Raw genomic sequence first — 25047 nt, forward strand, 5'->3', positions numbered from 1 at the left:
CACAACTTTCCAGCCCCCCCCCCCTCTCCTCATACTTACAGGCTCATTCAAGGACTATATACTTTTGCATACGTTCTCCTTCTTCCTCTTGATAGTTTTGCCAAAGACGAATAATCTTGTAAAAAAAAAAAAATGGTCATAATTTACAATTATAAATCTTTTTACAGTTACTTCTCCACATTATGGTTTTATTCGCTTTGGTTTTGTAACCTCATATATAATCAGCACTTGTGATGTGCTTTCTAAGAAATTGATATTCATGTTAAAGAAAAAACTGTCAAGTATGTGCAATTTATTGTAACTTAACTGATTTCAATGGTTCTTTATTGTAATTGACAATTTTTAAGTGTGCAGTCATATCTATCTTTCATTGTAAAGACATTCTCTTTTCATTACTGATGATAACACATCAGCCATTACTTATAGACATCATTCAGTAACGAAGAACAAGACTAATTCTTGAAAATTTTTGAAAATTTTAGGAAGTTTTCAAAAACTTGACAGTTGGAATTTATTAATAGAAAATTCAGAAAATGGAATCTTAGCAAAGTAAATCCTTTGACTGGAAAAGTAACTGGCAACAAATGAATTGTATATAAAAAGAGATGTAAGTAGATGTTCTGTATCAATGTTCAAAGAAACAAAATGAAAAGTTTCATCTTCTGTCTCATGGACATGAGTAACATTAATTTCTTGGAATAAGTGACGAATTAAAGAAATCTGAAATTGCAAAGCGATATTAATGAAGCGCTTTACCCTGATACCTTTTTGTTATAAAATAGTAAAAGAAACTGTTTTTTCTCTGGTAATGAATTTGCAATTTGTGCATATTGTAATGAAACAGCCCAAGGTAAGAATATTTATACTGTAAAAATGATTTATGATTTTAATACTACAAGGACAGCAAAGGTCATACTGCACCATTTCAAAGATTAGAGCAGTACGCAAGGTAAGATGATCGCAAACATCCATACCTGCAGGGGGATTCGAATCCACGACCTGTTTGTTGGAGAGTGGGTATGCTAACCGCTTGGCCGACAGTGAGGATGAATGGAACTATATATGCTAAAGAGAGAAGTGCTGCATGGTCCCATGAAGTTACTATTGTTAAGTAAATTTAGAAGAGTTCAATCTGACTAGTGCAATGACTCTTCATTCCTTTTAGAATCCAGGAAATGATTGACTGAAAACCAAATAAAATATATTTGATGAAACTAAACACTACATACATGATTAATATAATTAAATTAATATATTCATCATCATTATCAGCCATTGTCAATCCACTGCTGGATAAATGCCTTTCCAAGATTACTCAAAACTGTCTGCCCATGACTCTCCTATCCCATGCCACTCCTGCAAATCTGATGATATCATCAATTCACTGGGATTTAGGTTGCGTCGTGGTCATTTTTCCTCTCGTGAAATCCAATCCAGCACTTCTTTTGTCCATGGTTGATCTTGTCTTCAAGCAATGTGTCACTCTTCCTATGATGTCAGAGACTTTTTTTCTTATCCACGTATTCTTTTTGTGATCCAGGTTTGTGATACCAACTAAATTGTGTTGTTCTTAATTTCTGCATTTCCTTTGCATTTAGTGTCCATGTTTCACAGCCATGTGTCAATATAGGAAGAATACATTGGTTAAAAACTTTTCTCTTCAGGCATAATGGTAGTTGGCTTTTGTGCTGTGTTTGTGGTGTAGTGGTTATCACATCCACTTTACACCAGAAGGTCTCAGGTTCATTCCCTGGCAGACACACGGTTTTTTTGCCAGCCTGGTTGGCCAAGTGGTTAGCTTATCCTCTCTCCAGCCAAAAGGCTGCCGGTTCAAATCCCACCGTGTGGGCATGGATGTTCGTGATTGTCTTTAAAATACTAGTGGTGGTAGTGGGCAGTAGATGGCATTGGTGTAGATGATGTGGTTCGCTGTAGTTGATGGATTGAGTGATGAAGATGGAGAGTTGTGGACTCCCTGGAGGTATGACATAATAATATTGAAAGTAATTTTCCAAATGCTTTCCACCCAAGCATCATAGGTCTTTTAATTTCGTTTATGAATTTTGTTCCATTGATATCTGTTGTCCTAAGTATATGTAATGTCGAACTTGTTTGATTTCCTCATTATTGAGGAAATTAAACAAGTTGGACATAGCTAATGAACATAACTTGGGTCTTCTTTAGGCCAGCTGTTTTGCTAGCAATTTGGAGTTCATGGATACGAAACTGTAATTCATGTGCAGTTGAAGTAAAGATAACTATGTCATATGCAAAGCGTAAATGGCTTAAACATCTTCCATTTATTTTCAGACTCTTCCCTTCCCAATCAAGAAGTTTGAATATTTCTTCTAGGCACACTGTGAATAATTTTGAGGAGATTGTGTCACCCTGTCTTATACCTCTGTATTTCCACAGTAGAGATGTTTCCATCGAAATGAATTGCTGCTATGGCATTGGTGTATACTGATTTGATGGTTCTGACTTATGGCAACTCCACTTGTTGGTTTCGTAATGCTTTAAGTATTGCACAAGTTTTTATTGAATCAAAGGCTTTCTCATAATCAATAAAACCAAGACATAATGGTAACTGATATTCATTACACCATTCAGTAATCTGCTGTACAACTTGAATATGGTCCATTGTACTAAAGCCACTTCGAAAGCCTGCTTGTTCTTTTGGTTGTGCTAGGTCTAAAGTTGTACAAAGCCTATCAGCTAAGACTTTTGTAAACCACTGATAGTAGACTGATGGGTCGGTAGTGCGTCAAGTCTTCTACCTCACCTTTTTTTATGTATCAGAATAAGGTAGCCTTCTTCCATGTTCTTGGTAAATCATTTTTCTTCAGGCATAAAGTAAATAGTTTTGCCAAGAGTTTGTAGATTATTTCTCCACCTGTTTTTTAGAAGTTCGGCTATAACTCCATCCTGACCTGCAGCTTTTCCATTTTGCAAGCTTTGGATGCTCCACATAGATTCTTCTGGTAGAATTTGTGGTAGTACTTCAGCTGTTTCGTAGTTGTTTTCTTCATTTACTTCATCATCCTGATATAATACTAAGTAAAATTCTTCAATTCTTTTTGCTATAGCATATCTATCTCTGGTTATGGTCACATCTTGTAGTTTGACCGCAACCATCTGTTTATTGCTGTTCATCAATTGCTGTTTGGCTTTTTTGAGGCTATGGTTGTTTTCAATTTTTTTAGTTTTCTTGTTTCTTCTGTGATACATTTTCTGATCGTTTTGCACAATTCAGTGTATTCAATTTTATTCTGTAGTAGTTTCATTTCTCTTTGTTTCTTCATAAGTGGTTTTGTTTATTCAGATATTTTGTCTTCTGTTCTGTGGTACCAGCTATTTCAAGTGAGCATTGTATATTAATATGTCAATTATATACACACACACGGACAAAGAAATTAGCGCACCTGGAAGAAAACATGGTACAACAGCAAAACTAAGCAAATAGCTAGAGTGCGGGATGGTATGCAAATGATCCAAGTTTGGTGCGATTGCGCATGCCCACACACCCTGCAGTGGCACTGCACCATGAACCGGCAGCCTTATAAAGCCGGCGTGTAGTTGATAGCCAATTAAAGCGAAAAGCACCGGCTGATGCAAGCTAGAGTACAGAGTGACAATAATGCCAGGTAGACGCCAGAGACATCGATTTAAGCAACTTAAAGACTTTGACAGAGGCATGATCATCAGCCTGAAAACCGGAGGGTGGTCAGCGTGCTGTCTAGGCATGCACATGAACTGTTCGGACCATACTGTCTGACACTGTTGGGAGCTGTGGACACGTTCTGGCACTGCCACATGGCAGAGCAGCACCGGTCGGATCAGGAGACCAACGCTAGAGAGGATCGACGGATCGTACGGCAAGCACGGAAGGATCCCACGGTGACCCGGTCCACTATACAGGCAGATGTAGGGGCTCCTCTGTGCCCACGAACCATTTCCTGATGCCTCACGGAGGCGAATTTATGATCCCAGTGCCCCTTACGTGTGCTCCCATTAACACTGCAACATCGCTGACCCCGTTTGCAGTGGTGCCAGGCGAGAGTGACGTGGAACGCCACAGACTGGCGACATGTGGTCTTCAGTGATGAGTGCCACTTTGTCTTGGGGGACAGATGATCATCGTGTCCGGGTGTGGAGAACCCCTGGTCAAAGACACAATCCCGACCTCGCTATCGAGCACCACACCTCCCACACTGCAGGCATTATGGTCTGGGGAGCCATAGCCTATGATAGCCGATCACTCATCGTAGTGGTACGTGGCACATTGACAGGACAGTGGTATGTGGACGACATCCTACTGTCCCACGTTCTCCCATTCCTGGCCGAGATACCAGGAGCGCTATACCAGCAGGATAATGCCCGTCCGCACACGGCTCAGGTTGCCCAGGCCTGCATACGTCATGTACAGGCACTTCCATGGCCTGCCTACTCCCCAGACTTGTCCCCTATTGAGCATGTTTAGGAGCAGCTGAAACGCTAGCTCCCACGTTCCACAATATCTGGGATTTGGAGCACAGCGTCCAACACGTGTGGGCCAGTCTGACGTAGGACAACATCAGGCGTCTGTTCGCCACCATGCCGGATCGTATTGCAGCATGTAACGCTGCACGAGGCGGTGCAATGTGCTATTGATGATGACTGGATTGCGTACCACAGATTCCTTTTGTAATTGTCCTTCAGCTCTGTTTTTGCCATTCATGTGCATCACTCACCTGTATCATTACACCAATAAAATTTCAGTTGAATCTTATGCATCCTTCTTGGTGTGCTAATTTCTTTGTTCTTGTGTGTATATTATATTAATTATATTAATAATTAATATAAAACTATTTGGATCTAGGGCCTTCTAAATAAAAAAAAAAAAATTGCACTTTAAGATCTCCTTTATCTTTAGTGAATATACTCATTCACTCACTGACCCATTCTATTAATACAGTAATCCACCATTTATCAGAACAGTCAATTTTCCAAACACTAAGTTCAGATAACTGAAGCACTATTACATAGTGCTATACAGGAAGTCAGTTGACATGCAAGGGTCAGGTAATCGAAGGGTCGATATTTTGAAGATCAGATAAATCGTAGATTACTGTAGTTTGTTTTATATGTACTTAGTCTACTAGACTGAACGTTTTTTTTTAACAACAAATTCCTACAAACAGTAAATGCCCATTACTCGGTTCTTTATTAGGCCCTTTTCTCAAAATATAAAACTTCTCAACTTCCATAGGATTATGCAGTGTTTGCTTATTTAGAATATTTTTTCCATTCATCCTCACTGTTTCGCTGAATATCAATATTCTTACCTTGGGCAATGTAATTACAAGATGCACAAATCATTGGTTCCTTAGCTGAGAAAAAAAAGAGACTTTTACTACCATATAAACAGTGTCTCAAAGTAGTTTCTTCGTTAATGCCACTTTACAGTTTCAGATTTCTCTAATTCCATCACTTATTCTGAGGAAATAATTCATATCACCAGTGTCCTTGAGACAGAAGATGAAACTTTTCATTTTCTTCGAATGTTGAAATAGAATGCCTATTTAATATCTTCTTTTATTTAATATTCACTTATTGTCAGCCTTAGTTTTCATTCAAAGGATTCACCTTGCTAAGATTCCTTTTCTGCATCCTCTATTAATTTATTTTGACAGTCAAGTTTTTAAGAACTTCCTAAAAACAAAATTCTCTTGAAAGTCTGCATTCTCAGACTTCCATTCTCTAGCTTCTTGTTTTTCATTACCCTGGTACCAAATGCTCTGTCAGCTGTCAATCACCCATCAATCTCCTTAGTGAATATGCACACTTGTTCAATTAAGCAGCAAGTAAAGTCTAATACATTATCGTTAGCAAAAAGAGGATGCCTTAACAATGAACCATGGATATCACTGTGCACTTCACAATTGTAAATTAGAATAAAGAACCATTGAAATTTTGCAGTTATCTGATATATAGTAAGTATTATAAAATTCATCACAAATACTTCACTTTTTTTTTCTTTAACATAATTATCAGTTTCTTGTTGGGCATATCACAAGCCACTCATGTGGTTAGGAAACTGAAACCAATAAAACTCTAACATAGAGAAGCACTTGCAACAAGATTTGTAATTGTAAATTATTATTATTTTCTACATTTTGAAATGTTCAGGCAGGTGATGATGGGAACTTTGAAAATGGTGTACATGGAAAACAATTGGAATTATTGATTGTAAGTAGGAATAACATCTGTGAGCAAGGAGAACAAATTCCTTGAGCTTATTAAGAATAAATCGCTATGATGCAACCAGTCTGGCAAAGAAAGAGAGATCATGGTTTTGATGTGGGAGGTAACTAGTCAAGTACAGGGCTTCACTGAACAAAACAAATGTCTGGAATCACTTAGAAGACCATAATGTCTTTGGTTTATGGTCTTGAGAGAGAAATCAGTAATACTTTGGAAGTCTGAGATTGATGGCAGTGCCATATTATATTCATGCAGATAATAATGCCAGATTATATTCATAATATTCCTAAGGTTATATGGATGATGGAATAAATGTGAAATGGATGATTCATGAAATTATTATGTGGGCACCTTCATGGAGTCCTAAGACTCATTGCAGAAAATCCAAACTATCCACACAACCTATCACTTGAACCCATTAACAACTGACTGGCAACCCACACCATTCATTAATAACTCCAAGTGAAAAATGTAGTCATGTTTCTACTAATCATCCTCTTACTCAACTTCCAGGGATGAAACCTTGTTTTGTCCTCTCGCCAAGTGCTGAAACATGTCCTCTGCATCAAACCTATAAAACCCTGTAAGTCACTTAAATGTTTCTTTTATATTCTCTAATTTTTACTTACAAATTAACTTATGCAGCCCACACACAACCTCAGTCTTATCATATAGGGAACTTTCTACAGATGTAGACATATCAAGGCCTTATAAAGAGGAATAACAACTTCCTTATCTGTACTTGCTTGTGTGGTCTTCAATAGCCAAGTAATCTTATGAGCTATCTTAGCAACCTTAGTAATATGTCCTCATTACTTCAACTCTGTTTACCACCACTCCTAAATCCCTAGCTTCATCTATTTTCTGAAGTACAGTTCCATCAATGTGGTACACAGTTTATAATCTATTTATCCCAAAATGCATAACTTTACATTTCTCCACATTAAACTGATATCATGAGTGGTCGGCATATCCGCTCTCCAACCGAAAGGCTGCAGTTCGAATCCCGTCGTAGGCATGGATGTTTGTGATTGTCTGTGGAAATACTGGTGGTGGTGGTGGTAGATGGCATTGGTGTAGTTGCGGTTAGTTATAGTTTGTGGATTGAATGGTGGAGACAGATGTAGAGTAGGTGTCCTACCTCGATGAGTATTTGAACTCCCTGGAGGTGTCACGTAATAATAATAATACTGACAGCCTATTTAAATCGTCCTGTAAGCTCTCCTCCACATCACCTTGATTCACTGTTACTCTACCAAATTTTGCATCAAACAACTGAATATTTCCTTTCAGGTTATTTCCCACATCATTTATTTACAAACTAGGGAGCCTATGGCACCCAACCCCCCAAGTGCCGGACGGGTAGGCTGGTTCTCCTTGAATTCTGATAACTCGAATTTTGAAGACTCAAAAGGGGGTTCTGCCCCCCTGGCACATACGGTGTCCAATCCCCCGAGTTCCGGACTTGTAGGCCAGTTCTCCTTGAATTCTGATGACTCGAATTTTGAAAACTCGAAAGGGGTGTTTCCACCCCTGGTGCCTACAGTGCCCAACCCCCCAAGTTCTGGACTGGTAAGCCAGTTCTCCTTGAATTCTGAAGACTCGAAAGGATGGGTTCATGGTGCACTTGGTGCCCCCCCCCCCGAGTTCTGGACTGGTAGGCTGGTTCTCTTTGAATTCAGATGACTCGAATTTTGAAGACTCGAAAGGGGGGTTCTTCCCCCTGGCACATACAGTGCCCAATCCCCCGAGTTCTGGGGGATTGGGCACCGGCTATGACTTACAAAGCCAGTGTGTTATGTCTGTTAATTTTGTGTGTTCTTCTGGTCAGTTTGTCTGTTTTGCAGGATGAAGATCCAAGTTTCAAAAGTAAAAACACTATCACTCTATACAAGCCCATCTAACTTGCTTTCATATGAATTGGGGGGGGGGGGGTTATAAAGGTCCTTGACATTCTAGACAGGATTCAAATCCAAATGTTTTCAACCAAAGTGTACATCTCATTGATAGTGACTTAGCTACAAAACTTCCTTTCATGTATGGAGTAATGTTAACAACTGAGAAGGAAGAATGGAGTCACTGGCAGTTCAGAAGCATGAACTGTTTGGAATTTTAAGAATCTTGATGCTTATAAAGCTGGATGGGATCATTATGTATGTTCAGGGAATGTAAAAGAAATGAAATCGCCCTTGATTTTGTTTAACAAGAGTCTGGCAAGTAATATGAAAATATTGCCATTTCATAAAGACGACTCTGTTAGTGGTGTCAAAGTATAGGCCTGTTGGTATGGTAGTGCAAATTGTTAGGGATAGCATACAAATTTGGATTAATGAGAATAGAAATCATTCCAGAGAGCACTATAAATGGAAATGTTGCCTCACTGACCTAGTTACATTTTATAATAGAATAACTATATTTAACAGATGAAGTGCTTATATCATGATTTTCTAGATTTCAAAAAGGCATTTGATAGAACAATGCAGAACAAACTGCTGTTGAAATTGAGTAGGATGGAGATGTGTAGGAGATCTGTATTAAAATTCAGATAACTCACAAGTTAAAAATAAATGAATTGAATTAAAGTTAAAACATTAATAATGCCAGACTCATTTGGTATTTGGAAAGTGTTAGTTAAATGTGTACGTTTCTTTTTGTATGTCAAAAGCAAAACGTCTTGAATGTTAGTTTTGTCTTGGGCTGCTGAACTCTTGCTTAGATGTGAAATAAATTATATATTGTGATTTTTTTTAAATTTTTTTTATGAGCCATCAAAGTTTGAAATATTGGTGCTGTTTCTTTCTATACAAACATGTTTAAAAAATGTTATCACTTATGAGAGAGAAGCAAAAGTCACTGCTATCTTATTGGAAGTGATTAAGTGTGAACTTAACTTGGTGCATAAATGATTGAAATTAAGGATTGCTATAATTTCTGCTACTGTCATTTTGAAATTATAATTAAATAACTTTCCTGTGCTACGAAAAGAACTCTATCATTGTTTCAAGTACAGCACTGAAAAAAGAAATGGCAGAACATGGTGGTGGATTGGAGCTGAAGTTTGTATATAGGATGTAATTCAGTTAAAGCTGAAAGGAACTTTATTGCTCTCCAGTTCATATAGTAATTGGCCCAGTGAAGTTTGTTTACTTAGGAATTTGTCTTAAAAGTTGTTGATATGGTTTTAGTTATTTCTTCAGAAGCTTTGGTATAGAAGACAAAGTTGTTTTTCTGAAGCTTCAAAACTATTAAGGTTTTTAGTAGTTTATGCAGTGAAGTTTGCTATCACTTTTGTATAGAAAGTGAATTAAGTTATTGAAGTGTTTTGGATAAAGACCAAAATTGTTTTCTTCAGTGTTACATGATTTGAGATAAAAGAAGAATTGATGTAGCTGTTATACAGGGCACAAGTTTTGTGTTAGTATTTCTTCTGTGTGTATTGAAGAAATAAAAGTGTCTGTTGGAAACATTGAAATTCAAAAAGCTTTTTCCATATAGGATAACTGTTAGATTTAACTGCACAGCTTCCCTTCAATTTTCATAAAGTGTTGTATGCCATTTGGATTAGTAATGTAAGAAATATATTGGTACTTGTGCAGTTAAATAGTAGATTTGATGTATATATTTGAGTGTTTTGTAAATTAAAGATTTTTATTTTAGTTATAGAGTGTGTGAAGTCTCCATCTCTTAATAGATGTAATGAGTTATTGGGTTAATTTAGAAGATATTTGTGATATCCTGGAGTTGTGTGCAAGCTAGATTTGTAGTTTAGTTTCAAGTATTTTCTTTTTGTTTTGAAATTAAATTTTGTCACTCAGAGTGTGAGGCAGTAAGTAAAAATAAAAAAAAAAATACATCCCATATACATAAAGATATAGTCCTTTGAACAGCCTGGGCGTAGGGATGGGTAGTTATAGGAGTCAGTGAGTTGTGTGATGCACTCTTTTGAAAGGTGACAAATGGCATATTACGTGGTTCAGTCCTGGGCCACTGCTTCTATAATTTATATATTGACAATATAGTACAAGGTTTCAGAGGAAATGTTTAGGTGTTTGCTGAGGATGAACTAAACTGTGGAGAGTAGCATCAAAACAACTTTGTGATTTGCTCTTGCTATAAGAGGATACTGAATAGGTTGATGGTTTTAGTAGATGGACTAGGATGTCAGCTCAGTTTTGTTAAATGGAATAGCATTATTATATTGGTGGACTCTCATTCCAGAACACGGAGGAGAAGAATCTAGGTGGCATTGAAGAATAAGGAGCCAAAGTGCAGGAGAACATATTGCAAAAGTTGTTAAAGTTTTCTAGGAAATTGCTGCCGTAATGTGAAGGATACTGACTCGAAGTAGGAATTAACTACTTCGAGTCAGTATCTACAAAATTAACAACTCTGGAGTATCGGGGTGCTTAAGGGTCAAAGCTGTATAACTGAGAGGAGACCTCCACATAGCCTTTAAAGGAATGGGGAGAACCGACCAGGACTTCTAACCTAATGTCCATTCCTCACCTTCTCGTGGTGCACTCTGTTGGGTATCTACCTGGATACTGAACGAACGAGGATGGGCTGGCAATTTGGGATTTAGCCGACCAAATTGCATTCCTATTGGTTAAACCAAAATACAAAATGATGGTACAACATGACAAAATTTCATGCCGGCTGGGGCATCGCCCAGTTAAACAAGACCCCCGTTGTTTTCACCAGGGAACCAGGGCGAACAGCGAAAAGTCAGCTACTGGAACAAATCTGAAAACACACCCTCAACTCAACATCACCAGAGTTAAAGATCGGTACTATCAACATAAGAAGCCTGAATGGCAAAGAAATGGAGTTAGCAGAGGAATTAGATAAGTACCAGATCGACATAATAGGGGTGACTGAAACAAAAAAGACCAAAACTGGCGAGATCATTCTGAGCAATAAATACAAAATGTTATATTCAGGCAATGACAATCAAGGAAAAGAAGGAGTAGCCATAGTATTCAACACAAAATACGAGCCTCATCTTCTTGAATGGCAGGCAGTGTCAAGTAGAGTGATTTGGGCAAATATCAGAATGGGGAACTGGACAATGAGACTTATTTGTGCCTATGGTCCCACAGAAGGCTCTGCTAAATTAGAAGTGGAGGAATTTTTTGAGGCTCTAGAGAAAGCAACTGACACAATGAAAAAGGAAAAGTTGGTCCTTGTTGGGGATCTAAATAGCAGAGTAGGAAGTGATTGTCAGACATACAAAAATGTTTTGAGAAAATTTGGAGAAAAGAGCAAAACTAATAATATTGGCAAATACCTGTTGGATTTTTGCTCAGGACATGGACTGGTTATTACAAACCAGTAGCCATAGTATTCAACACAAAATACAAGCCTCATCTTCTTGAATGGCAGGCAGTGTCAAGTAGAGTGATTTGGGCAAATATCAGAATGGGGATCTGGACAATGAGACTTATTTGTGCCTATGGTCCCACAGAAGGCTCTGCTAAATTAGAAGTGGAGGAATTTTTTGAGGCTCTAGAGAAAGCTACTGACACAATGAAAAAGGAAAACTTGGTCCTTGTTGGGGATCTAAATAGCAGAGTAGGAAGTGATTGTCAGACATACAAAAATGTTTTGAGAAAATTTGGAGAAAAGAGCAAAACTAATAATAATGGCAAATACCTGTTGGATTTTTGCTCAGGACATGGACTGGTTATTACAAACACTATGTTCCAACATAAAAATGTGCACAAATTCACATGGAGAGAAGAGGCTAGGAATAAGAAAAGTCTCATTGACTATGTTATTGTTGATAGTGATGTTTTCTCCCTGGTGCAGGACACCAGAGTGTACAGAGGATTTGAAATTGGTAGTGATCACTATTTAGCCTTGAGCAAGATAAAATTGAATTTCATATTGAAAAGAATGACATGTAAGAAAGTTTTAAAGCGAACAAAAGTTGAGCAGCTCTCAGATGTGAACTGTAGACTAAAATATACACAGATTATTGAAGAAAAAATGAAAGAGTTTGAGAACAGGAACCAAACCTTGGAGATTCAGTGGCAAGCCTTCAAGAAAACCCTAATTGATTCAGCCAGAGAGGCATGTGGCGAAGTTGTCTGCAAGGATAGAAAAATGAGAACTCCATGGTGGACACAGGAAGTTAAAGAGGCAGTGAAGGAAAAGAAGAAAACATATCAAAAGTTCCTGGCAAATTAGTCAGCTTGTGCTCTTAGAGAATACAGAGACAAATGTAAGAAAGCTAAACAGTGTGTAGTAGCTAAACAAAAGTCATGGGAGGACTTTGGCAAGAATATAGAAAATAAATATCAAGAAGGTGGAAAAATATTCTGGAGGTTGTTGCAGAAGCTTAGGAATGGAGGAAAGAGTGCTGTAAAAGGAGTTAGAGATGATAATGGTGACATGAAAACAGGAGGAAAAGATATCCTTGAAGTATGGAGTAATTACTTCGAAAATTTGCTAAATGAAACGAGCAGTGCTGACAGCACAGTGATAAAAAAAACACTGATCTAGCATGCAGTCAGGAATACATATCCATACTTGAAGTAGAAAAAGCCATCAAAGGCTTGAAATGTGGAAAGGCAGCAGGAGTAGATGATATTCGACCAGAAATGCTGAAGTATGGTGGTATAAAAGTCTTACAGTGGCTGCACTGCATAGTTCAGAATGCCTGGACAGAGGGACGAATTCCTGATGATTGGAGTAGAGCTCTCTTAGTACCCATATATAAAAAGGGAAATAAAACTGAATGGGAGAATTACAGAGGCATATCCCTACTGAGTGAATATGCAAGTATACTTGAGAAGCGGTTGAGAAGAATTGTGGAAGAAAAGCTTGGTGAAGAACAAGCTGGATTCAGGTCAAATAGAGGCTGGCAGGATCAGATCTTCACTTTACAAGAAATAGTCGAGAAATCATGGGAATATAACAAAGATCTGTATTTAAGTTTTGTCGATTTGGAAAAGGCATATGACAAGGTGCCAAGAGAGAAGCTATTCAACACTCTACAGTTATATGGTGTCAATGGGGCATTATATCAAGCAATACTTAGTCTTTATATGAGTTATAAGTCAGCAGTTAGAATTGAAGGAAGTACAGGAAGATGGTTTAATCTTAAATCTGGTGTGAGACAAGGATGTACATTATCCCATCTGTTATTTATTATCTATATGGATCACATTATGAAGGATAGTGGTATTAAACATGATATCAAAATTGGAGATGTTAATGTTCAGCTCTTTGCTTTATGCGGACGATGTTATACTTCTAAATAAATCCGCTACAAGTCTGCAAGATTCTCTGACTAAATTGAATAACTGTTGTAATAGATATAGTATGAAGGTCAGCAATAAAAAGACAAAAGACAATGAAAATAGGCAGAATCATTGAAAATGTCAACTGAATGGAGAACCTGTGAGAAAATAAAACATTTCAGCTACTTAGGCATGATTTTTAGCGAAGGTGGTAAATTAAATATAGAAATAGACAACAGAATCAACAAAGCTGGTATGGTGGGAAGTCAATTGAATAAATTCATATGGAATAAGAGAGAAATTAGTCGCAACACTAAAGTGTTCAAACCAGTTTTAACTTATGGATTTGAGAGCTGGATCAGAAGTAAAACACTTGACCAAAGACTAGAGACTGCAGATATGAGAGTCCTGAGAAAGATTAGCGGCATGAATAGATGGCATCAATGGCAATATCATATTAAAAACAAGGATATTAGGAAAGAACTTGACATTGTCGGCATCGAGGAATGCATTAGCAGAGCTAATCTCAGGGCGAGGAAAGATTAGCAAAACGAGTGTTCTCTGCCAGGTTGGCAGGAAAACGACCCAGAGGAAGACCAAGATATAGGTGGATTGATACGGTACAATGTGCCTTAGACGATAGAAATATAAGATCTAATAATGATAATATTGGAGTCTTGACAAGTAACAGAATGATTTGGAGGAAAATTGTAGATAGGAAGTTAGTAATGATGTAAATTTTTCATGTATTACTATCATATCCTGTACACCCGTTGAGAGTACATGTCAGAAATTTGATGATGATGATGAGTATCAGAGCTGAGTGATGAAGACTGTGTTGGACTCGAGTTGGAATGTTGAGTATAAGGACACATTTCCTTCATCTTTCCTTGTATTCAATATTCCAGAGCTTGGCAGATAAGAGAAATGACATGATTGAGCTATACAGTCAGCTCTCATTATAGCAGGCACAGTTATAGCAAACTGTTGAACTCTGAATGATCTTGTGACTTCGTTTCATGAGATCATACAGATTTCGACAAGTGCACCTTAGCATATTAAATTGTTCACATCAGAAAATACTTGTATTTTGGTAAAATTACAGATAATATAGGGTTTAAAATGTAAAACATTAAAGTATATAACATACAACATTTAGAAAGAATCAATTTAGAAAATTATAAAGATGTATAACAGATTTGGAAGTGTATTGTATTATTTAGGTTTTTTTTTTGAAATTATAAATCAGGATTGAGTATTGTAAAGTGTAACTAGGTTTTGCTTAAATATTCCACTGGTCTAAATGTAAGAATGGGTCCAAAGGTTTGGTATGTATTAGTGTAAGCGCCTGAGGCTGTGTGATAATAGGAGCAGATGCATATAACAACAGTTATGTGATTTCCTGCTGTAGAAAAAAGTGCTAACATCATTCAGAGTAAGAGACGAACATAGCGCTGCATAAGTGTTTCAGGAGAGGATAGGGACATTGTGTGAAGCGGAATATAAGGAATTGCAGGAAGAAACAGAAGGCTTTTTTTCTGGAATCTCGTGGTCAAGAGGAGAAAGTCCAGGTAGCTGTTTCCAGGCTGAATGACAGGCGAGGATGTGTGGCAGCAGGAGATTTGAATCAGGCAGTTCCTGAATCTCCGGACGGAGTTTCCAGCGCGATGCAGCCACCGCTTTCATTATAAGCGGGCGCTGAGTTGTCGAAGTTCCCGTGAAATCCTCGGATAACGAAGATAGTCAATGTGTGTATCGAGGATAGCAGATACAACATTGCAGATCATTGCAGATACAACACGGCGCACATTGTCCATAACAAAGAAACAAGCCTCAGGTTCTTTCACAATAGTATCAGAGCCAGCAGACCCATTCGAAGCCATGTGAAGGTAATGTAAAAGTTTTGTTATTTATGTTTTAGAAGCCTGTGAGTGAATGAAGAAATTGTAATACAAGAGACTAGATAAGGCAAAACTGTATAGGTTGGTGACTTTCAAGGAATTGTTCTATTAGGCTTAAGCCTGAATTCGAAGTTGTTAAGAGGAGTCTCATACAGTGCAGAGACAGAAAGTGTTGTGTGAAATATATTAGATGACATAAGTATAGGCAGTTTGCCAAAATGAGATATTGTTGGTTCTGGGATAACCCTGAATGAAATTAGTATTTTTATTTAATATTAATGTAAGATTGCAATCTTTAGTAGTGTGAGTTTTGTAATTAATTAATGTGTATTCATATTGTAGAATAAACGTGTATCTTTTTCTAAACTGAGTCTTGCCTGATTAAGAGTGTCAACTCGCCACTCTAAAAATACGTACCTGTCGTGGGAGGGTAGAGTTAAAGTGAGATAATTTTGGCCACGGCTGACCAGGAGAGTTAACAGGTAGTTACAAATCTGGATTATTGGAAGTATCTCCCTGAGTAGTATAATTTATTATCATAGGGCATAAGCTGGCGCAGTCATTAAACTAAATAAATGTGTTTATGCATGAAAAGGAGATAGACCCAAAATCCAGGTTGGTACATAGAGTAATTGGTTTGTGAAGTTGAAAGATGCGTAATTAAGTTAATTTACATAAATAACGATGCAACAAAACTACTGAAAAATTTTGAACAAAGCTCTTTGGGTATGATGCTATGATATTTAAATCACTGCAGAAAATTATCCACTATAACAAACCATTCGTATGGTTACCATGGGTTTGCTATACTGAATCAACTGTATATGTTCATGAGAGGAGGCTATCAGATATCTATAGTGGAAATATTACATAAAGTAATGTGAGAACAAGAGGTCATTTCTGGAAACATCAAAATCTCAAAAGCAATCATCTTTTTCTTATCATACTTGTCTAGGTTCCAGGTCTCACATCCATAAGTTGCTATTGAAAAAAGAGCTACATCTGGAATCATCAACTTTGTTCCTGTGGAGATAGATCTATCCTTCCAGATTTTAGACAAGTCTGACTGTTGTTTTAGCCATTCCTAGTTTTATTCTGTGTCTTCTGAACATCAATTCTTCACATTAATAACAGATTCCAGGTATTCGAACTTGCTGACTGCCTCAATTATTTCTCCATTAAGGTAAACATCTTTCTCAAGATCTTCCCTGTCTATATTTCCTTTGAGAACCATAACCTTTGTGTTGCTAGGATTGAGTTGAAGTCCTCTGTTCTTACTGATCTTATCAACTAGGATTCATCTTAGTTCTTCTTTGTCATTGTAAAGGAGTACTGTATCATCAGCATACCAATTACTGATCAATCTGCCACCTATGCTAATTATTGTGTTAAGCTCATCCAGTACTTTATGCATGATGTCCTCAGCATAGATACTAAATAAATGAGGAGAAAGTAGGTATCCTTGCCGACCTGAAGCCAGTCTGTTAATCCAACACCTGTTCTTACTGGGGCTTCCTGCTGACTCTACAAGTTAGCTATCAACCTGTTAATGTTAATTGAGGAAATCCCATTAATTTTATTACTTCCCACAATTTAATATGCTGAACGCAGTCTAAAGCCTTGGAGTAGTCTATGAAACGCAATACCATAGCAAGTCTAAATTCTTTATACTTTTCAATAATCCGTTTAAGGCAAAGGATGTGATTTACGATTCCCTTTCCTAAAACCTGCTTGTTCCTCAGGCTCAGATGGTTGGAAATAGTGAATAGTATTACAGACTTTGGAAGAATATAAAAAACAAATATCACAGATATCATGGTATGTGTGTGCGAAATTCACAGTTCAAAGAGGATGAATGGTGGTATTTATGTGGGAAAAACCACTTGGGTTAAAAATAAAACTTGGATAATTTTTAACATAGTTACTGATGTATAATTTTGTTTTTACTGTTTTCACCAGTCTCATTGAAATCAGAATTGAAATGACAAAATAAATTTTAACTGGGTTCCTATATACCAAAATTCATTCAATTATTTATATATATATATATATATATAGCCAGGACACAATTATTAACATCAGTTTGAATAATTTTTCAGTAAAAATTATATGATTGAAACTAAAACTGGACTACATGAACTTATGTGGTCCAGTTTTATTCTAGTGTGTACCTTAAATTCCCAAATATTATGACATTCCACACAGCCAGAGCAGTATTATTACACTATACAATTTCAGCATGTTGCTGCTTTGTGCTTCTGAAAATGGTCTGATTGAAACAAAAATTGTAAGGATTAGATACTGAACTTCAATAAAAGTTGTCCAAGAATATTTGTATATATAATCAATCAGATAGATTGACTAATCATGGCATAATTAAATGCTTATTCATTTTCCAAAATGCACTTAAAAAAAGGAAGTTTTTCATTTCGTCAGTTTCATTGCTTATGTAAGAGGCCAGTAGTTTAAAATTTTTTCCTTGATTTCTACAGAATATAGCTTAGTTATTCAATATTTAAGTTTCTGTCCTCTATGAAATTCTTCTGGTTTAAATCTCTGCTGAAGAATATAATTCAATTTACTTTAATTTTTGTTTCAGTTGCTTTTGACCTGATGTGTGCTGCCTTTTATCAACTTAGCATTTTATTTCAAGAATTTTTTTTTTTTTGAAAAATTTAAAATTTCCATATGAATATTACATTTTTATCCATGTTAATTCCCCCCCAACCCTTACAGCAAGACGAAGTAGTTTTCTTGGTGGCAGTCCTCATTTTGACAGTGGTGATACAGTTCCCATAGCAATGGGATGTTTGGCAGCTGGCTTAGCACTGATTGCTTGCTGTGCTGGTATTGTACAATTAATGAGGTAAGTATATTTAATTCTGTTATTTTGATCTAATATCAAACCAGTCACACAAGTAAAATTTTTTACCCCTCCAACATTTGCTACTCTGGTTTTATATATAATTTAAATAAAACTAGAATATTTGTTTTGACTGACATGAAAACTTGCATATTTGCTATAAGAGAGAAAAGTATTTGATAAAAGAATGAAGTAATTTAAGTAAAAAGTTTATGCAGAATCAAATTAAGAATTATCTTGGCATCATCAAACAATTTCATGTTGATTTCTGTCTTTTTATTTATTTTTTTATGCCATTACTAAATATGAAATAATGTTGAACATGTAATATAGTACTCCAAAAAGACAAAGAATGAAGGAATTTCCTAACCCTTAACCACAGTTCTCTCAATTTCTGATAGTACTACATACTACTTCGCATGGAGTAAGTTTTTAGTTTTATATTTTTTAATCTGTTTGAACTCTAGATACAAATAATAATATTCTTAAAAATTTGAGAAAACAGAATTCTGTTTAGAAGTACACCATTGCTTTATATCATTCTGACACACAGTGTTGCCAAATCTTTGCCATGTACGGGTAAGGATTAGGAAAGAAGGAACCTATTGGATGGGGGGTAAATGGCTGCAGGTTATAGCCCTTTGGGAACACATTATCAGAGAATCTGTTGCAGAGAATAGTTAGATGGAATGAAACAGAAGCAGGCTTACCAGATTAGTAGTTGGACTCTAAATGGATATTGGACATCTGCTGCTCATGTTATTTATAGGCCTAACAGAAAGTGGAAGAATTATAAATGCCACTTCAGTGGACAGCATCTGTGAAAGTAGAGTAACCTGTTTTTGGTTTGCATTGTTTTTAAAGGTAATTCTACAGGCAATCATCAAATAGCTAAACCATGCTCTTGAAAAATATCAAGAATTTTTAAGGTAGCTTTTAGTGTGTCACCCAGACGAGAAAAAAATTTTTTTTTTTAAGGTTGGCAAATATAGGATTTATAATATAGGAGTGGAAAAGGACAATATGCACTTGGGAAAAAAAAAAAAAAAAAAAAACTGAAATTTTTTGATAATTTTATGCAATTCGGTGAAAAGTAGCATGATATGGGATTATTATTATTATTATTATTATTCAGGCCTCCAAGGAGTCAAAAGACTCATCGAGGGAGGTCCTTCCTAAGACATAAAGTCTGTCAAGACTCACTGAGGGGAGGTCCCCCCCTGAGAAACACAGTCTATCATACCACTCTTTAAACTCACTGACCGTTCTCGCTCCCACCACTCCATCAGGCAATGCATTCCACGGCTCAACCACCCTCCACACAAAGAAACCACTCCTTACCCTCTTGCTCACAGTTTTCTTTCGTAACTTCCAGGGATGGCCTCTTGTCATCACTCCTTCCCGCTGATCAACCAAGCGAAAGAACTCCCCAGTGTCAACCCTGTAACCACCTCTCAACAGTTTAAAAGTCTCAATCATATCACCTCTCCTTCTTCTATCCACCAAACTCTGCAGTCCACATTCTCTCAGCCGATCCTCATAACTATCCTTATACAGTCCTGAAACCATCTTTGTCATCCGTCTTTGTATCCTTTCCACAGTTAATTTATCCCCTTCAAATCCTGGGGACCAAATCTGAGAACAATAGTCCAAGTGTGGTCTGATCAGAGACTTATACAATGGAATGATAACCCTCTTATCTCTGCAGGTCAGTGTCCTTCTCATAATAGCAGCAATCCTCTGTGTTACCTTCACCACCTTTGCAATATGTCCCCTAAACTTCAGGTTTCTATCAATCATCAACCCCAGATCTCTTGTCTCCCCTACTTCCTCCAGTTTAACTCCTCCCATAGAGTATGCAGCATCCCATCGATGTTTCCCAAACCTCAAGACCTTACATTTTGCTGCATTAAACTGACACCCCCATTCATTTGCCCATCTATCTAGCTTATTTAAATCCTCTTGCAGGGCTACCACATCTGCACTATTACTAATAATCCTTCCCAGCTTCGCATCATCTGCAAACAACTGAATATCCCCCTGCAATCCACTGGCTATGTCATTGATATAAAGGTTAAACAATATAGGTCCTAGTACTGAGCCCTGCGGGACCCCACTTGTAACCCTCTGCCTCCTGGAAACTGCTCCACCATACACAACTCTCTGATACCTATCAGACAGCCAATCCTGAATCCAGTTGACCAATCTGACATCCAGACCCATGTGCTGCAACTTAATTATCAGCTTATCATGTGGCACCCTGTCAAATGCCTTCGCCAAGTCTAAGAAAATTGCAGTATATGCCTTTCCCTCATCTAATGTTCTTGTAACTTTATTATAAAAGGCTAGCATATTGCTAAAACAAGAGCGTCCTTTCACAAATCCATGTTGATTCTCACAGATAACATTACCCTCATCTGCCCAATGCTGTACACGGTCCCTCACTACTTTCTCCAAGATCTTAACAACTACTGATGACACACAGACTGGCCTATAATTAGACACTTCCAGTCTGTTACCATCCTTATGCAATGGCACTATCTTACCTTCCTTCCATTCCCTGGGCACCTTTGCCAAAGCCAGACTTTCATTGAAAAGCCACGTTAAAGGTACTTTCAATTCCCTAGCACATTCTCTCAAAACTCGTGGCGAAATACCATCCAGTCCCACAGCTTTACTGACATCCAGAGTACTCAGTATCTGAAACACACTCTCCTCCTGTACCTCCAGACCTTGTACCAGTCCTATCCCTCTAGCATTAAAACTGACTCCTCTAGGATGAAATACTCCAATAAAGTGTTCATTGAACAATTCCACTATGTCCTCTGCATCAGTCACTCTATTCCCATTTTTATCCCACAATATCATTCTTCCACAGTCATTTCTCCTCCTACTGGCCACATAGCTAAAAAATTCCCTAGGATTTTCTTTGGATCTTAGGGCCAATCTCCTCTCATATTCCAGTTTCGCTTTCCTTACCACACTAGTCACTCTTCTGGCCTGCGTCTTATATTCCTCATGCATCTCTTCACCTATCTCCTTATCTCTTCCATAGCCTCTTTTTCGCATGCAATTCCTGTTTAATATTATTTGTCATCCACTTTACTCCAAATTGCGTCCTCTTCTTCACTCGTGGTATACAACTTACCATTGCTGATAACAAATATTCTTTCACAATTTCCCACGCACTGGTGATATCCCGGCCTTCCAATTCCTCCCTCCATGAAACTTCCCGAAGTTGACGTCTAAGACTATTATAATCACCTGCCTTATAATTCCACATAAGTTCCCGTCTCTTTGATACTCCTGCATGTCTATTCATTTTCCAAGTCAACACCATATGGTCACTCTCTCCAACTGGTGGGAGAGACGTCAACTCAGTTATTATCAACTCTTCTGATGCTATAACCAAATCCAAAATTTTTGAACCTCTTGTTTCCTCTGTTACATGTTGCCTAAGACATTTGTCCCTCAAGAATTCTAGAAATTCCATTCCCCTATTGCTACATGCATCTTCCTCTCTCCAATTTATACTACTGAAGTTAAAATCTCCCATAACAATCATTCTTCTTGCACTTGCCAAACTTAGCTGTCTAAACATCTCCTGGTCCCTATCCTCTGTGCTCCTGGGTCTGTAGCAACACCCCACTAAATATCCTGTCTTGCCTACCTCTACCTCACACCATACGCTCTCAAAATCATTTGTCTCACTTCCTTCCAAATTCTCCACTCTTAGAGGACATAGGTCATCACTTATCATAAGCAGTACCCCACCACCACACTTTCCCCTCCTATCCTGACGAAAAATGCTATACCCAGCGACTTCTATTCCTGTTGTTATATCCCATTCTGTCAACCACGTCTCAGTGATCGCAATAATTTTTGGCCAGGCTGATGCTATCTGCGCCACCAATTCCTCTCCCTTATTCCGGATACTCCTGGCATTAGTATACAGCATATAAATGCCATTGTTTCTATACCCAGCATTATCTCTTCTGGACTCCACTGGGTTCAGTGTTACCTGACATTGTCTCCCTTCTCCCAAGTATCCATTCCCACAAGAGGCCACCCCTGCTATCATCCTCCCTGGGACACACTGACTCGTTCAGAACAGCAATCTCTCCAGATGCCTACGTCCTTCCTCATTCAAATGTAAACGGTCTCTCGCATACAACTCCTCTCTTTCCTCAAACACACTCCAGGCATCCACATATACCAGTCCTCTCTTGTCACACATTCTGGCTATTATGCCATTCAATATCACCGCTCTTCTGCTCAGCTCATCATTATCATACCTAGGCAACACGCACACTATTTTTCCTCTCTCTGTCTTCTTCCGTACAGTCTCAAGCAAAAATCTCATATCTCTCGCTGCCCGACTTACATTACCACTCAAGTCATTCGTTCCTACCATCACAATCATCTCATCCACCCTTTCACCTCTCTTAATTGCCATAGCCACCCTTTCTATTATTCCTCCTGGCAAACACTCCTCACGCATCCTATCTTGAACACCACGGATCATTGAGTCACCATACATTATACCTCTTACCATTCCCTCGCTCCTATTGTTTCCATTCTCTCCTCTTCTTTCATTCCCATACCTCTCTCTTCTACTGTTTCCATTCTCTCCTCTTCTAGCACTCCCATACATCTCTCTCATTCCCTCTCTCCTACTGTTTCCATTTGCTCCACTTCTAGCACTTCTATATCCCTCTCTCATTCTGTCTCTCCTATTACTGTTTCCACCCGCTCGTCTTCTAGCATTCCCATACCTCTCTCTCATTCCATCTCTCCTACCGTTTCCATTCTCTCCTCTTCTAGCACTTCCATATCTCTCTCTCATTCCGTCTCTCCTACTGTTTCCATCCTCTCGTCTGCTAGCATTCCCATACCTCTCTCTCATTCCCTCTCTTCTACTGTTTCCATTCTCTCCTCTTCTAGCACCCCCATACCTCTCACTCATACTCCCTAAATTCTCTCTCTCTCCTACTCTGATTCGCCTTGCATTTATCTCTTCCATTCTCCTAATCTTATCTTTCATACTTCTGCTCTCATTCACAAGACATTCCACCTCCTCTTTCAACTCATCTATCTCCCTCTGCAGGTCAGTCACTCTTAATCTAAATTCACTCTCCCAAACAAAACCATCTCCTAAACTTCCACAGTCACTCACACCTTCCACACTATCAACTATTATTTTCTCATTCTCTGCTATCATACTACTTGTCTTCCTACATTCATTCCCCGTTCCTGGAGCAACAAAGTCGGATATCGATATATCTAATGTACTTATTTCCTCCAACTGCCTGCATTTTGCGCACATACGCTCTCCACTCTCTTTAACAAGCCACATATGTAATTCACGCCGCAAGTACTGCATGCCACAAAGTCCCTTATGATATTGCTAATAATTGAGTTCTTAAATGGCGGAGGACTTGGCGTTACGCCACTTGCGACTGCTGCTGAATCCACCATCATTCCTTACTGCCGAGTACCGTAATCTTTAATAATTATTCAATTAATAAATAAGAGGAAAAAAAGTACAAACATCAGAACATTTAAGTACTAAATATAATTAAATAAAATGAAATATAACTAAATACAGTAACTTAGCTTCGTTTTGTCTTCCACCGTTACGCGTTCGATTCCGACGGTACCAAAATATATTATATCGCGACAGCAACTAACTTCCAAAAAACAACCACTGAAGTACACTCGTATTCAGGGAAACAATTTAGCACTCAAAAACGTAGAAAAACGGGGAAAAAAGCGGACTATTCACCGATTAAAAATCACTTTCAAATAGGCTTAGAAAAATTTCTTCTAGTCGCCGACTAGACTCGAAATGAAGTCTTCCTTCGTGCGGCCAAGCGCGGTGTTGTGCAAACGCCACATCCACTGAGCTACACAGGCTCCTATGTGAAAGAAACACCTATAAAATTTTTAAATGAATAGTTAAATCTTCCTTTTTCCCCTCTTTCTTTTACCTTGCGGTGTCAAAGGTTTTCTATTCATTTAACTGCAATCGTACACAAGGATAGGGTGGTTATCCCTATGTATCCCAGTGTGTCTGTATTTTGTCTGTAGAAATGTTGAGTATTCAAGGGTGGTGCATGCTTGGGATGAAAACCCTTGCAGTCCATGCCAAGACTAGCTAACTTGGCTATCTCTGAGAAAGTTCCTAAGCTCCTCGTGTCAGTGATGGGAATCAAATCCAGGACACTCCGTTCCCAGGCATATGGTTGCGAAGCGCATAGTCACTCGGCTAAATGTGCAGACTTAAATTCAGTAATAAATTGATATATGAAGAAAGTAGTCAAAATGAGATTGCCAGTGTCTCAATAAGGGATATGGTCACCCCTCACAGCAGTACAGTGCTCACAACGATGTTGCATACTGTTCAAGAGCTCATTTGGTAATAACAACCATTGCTCATGCAAAGCTCTCCTAAGTTCCTCAAGATTTTTTTGGGGGTGAGAGCAGCAACACGTCTACCTAAGGTATCCCAGACATGCTCAATAGGATTAAGGTCATGAAAATGGTCTGATTGAAACAAAAATTGACACTATATATCATACATACAAACTGGCCAGTTTGTGTGTATGATAGTCTCATGAAGATATTGGTACACAATCTTCACTAGATGAGAACGAGCATTATCATTGTGTAGGATAAAGGTCCCCATTGCATCCAGATATGGACAAATGTAAGGGGTCCAGGACTTTCATCTATAAGCTGCAGCATTCATGGTTTTGCTAGGAAGCACGTACAGGTTGATGCATCCTTATACTGT

General features: G+C 38.0%; 1 protein-coding gene across 3 annotated transcripts in view; it reads left to right on the forward strand.

Annotated features, from left to right (window-relative positions):
* LOC150106188 (uncharacterized) overlaps positions 1 to 25047 on the forward strand; it is a 185288-nt gene that overhangs the window by 75263 nt on the left and 84978 nt on the right. For all 3 annotated transcript variants that reach the window (XM_090392218.1, XM_090392220.1, XM_090392219.1), the window contains exon 4: positions 18125 to 18254. In XM_090392218.1, coding sequence (XP_090248344.1) covers positions 18125 to 18254 — 130 coding nt within the window. The remainder of the gene's footprint in view (positions 1 to 18124; positions 18255 to 25047) is intronic.

Source organism: Typopeltis vanoorti, chromosome 5, assembly GCF_054136105.1.
Source record: "Typopeltis vanoorti isolate ZY-2024b chromosome 5, IOZ_Tvanoo_1.0, whole genome shotgun sequence".
NCBI classification, from domain to species: domain Eukaryota; kingdom Metazoa; phylum Arthropoda; class Arachnida; order Uropygi; family Thelyphonidae; genus Typopeltis; species Typopeltis vanoorti.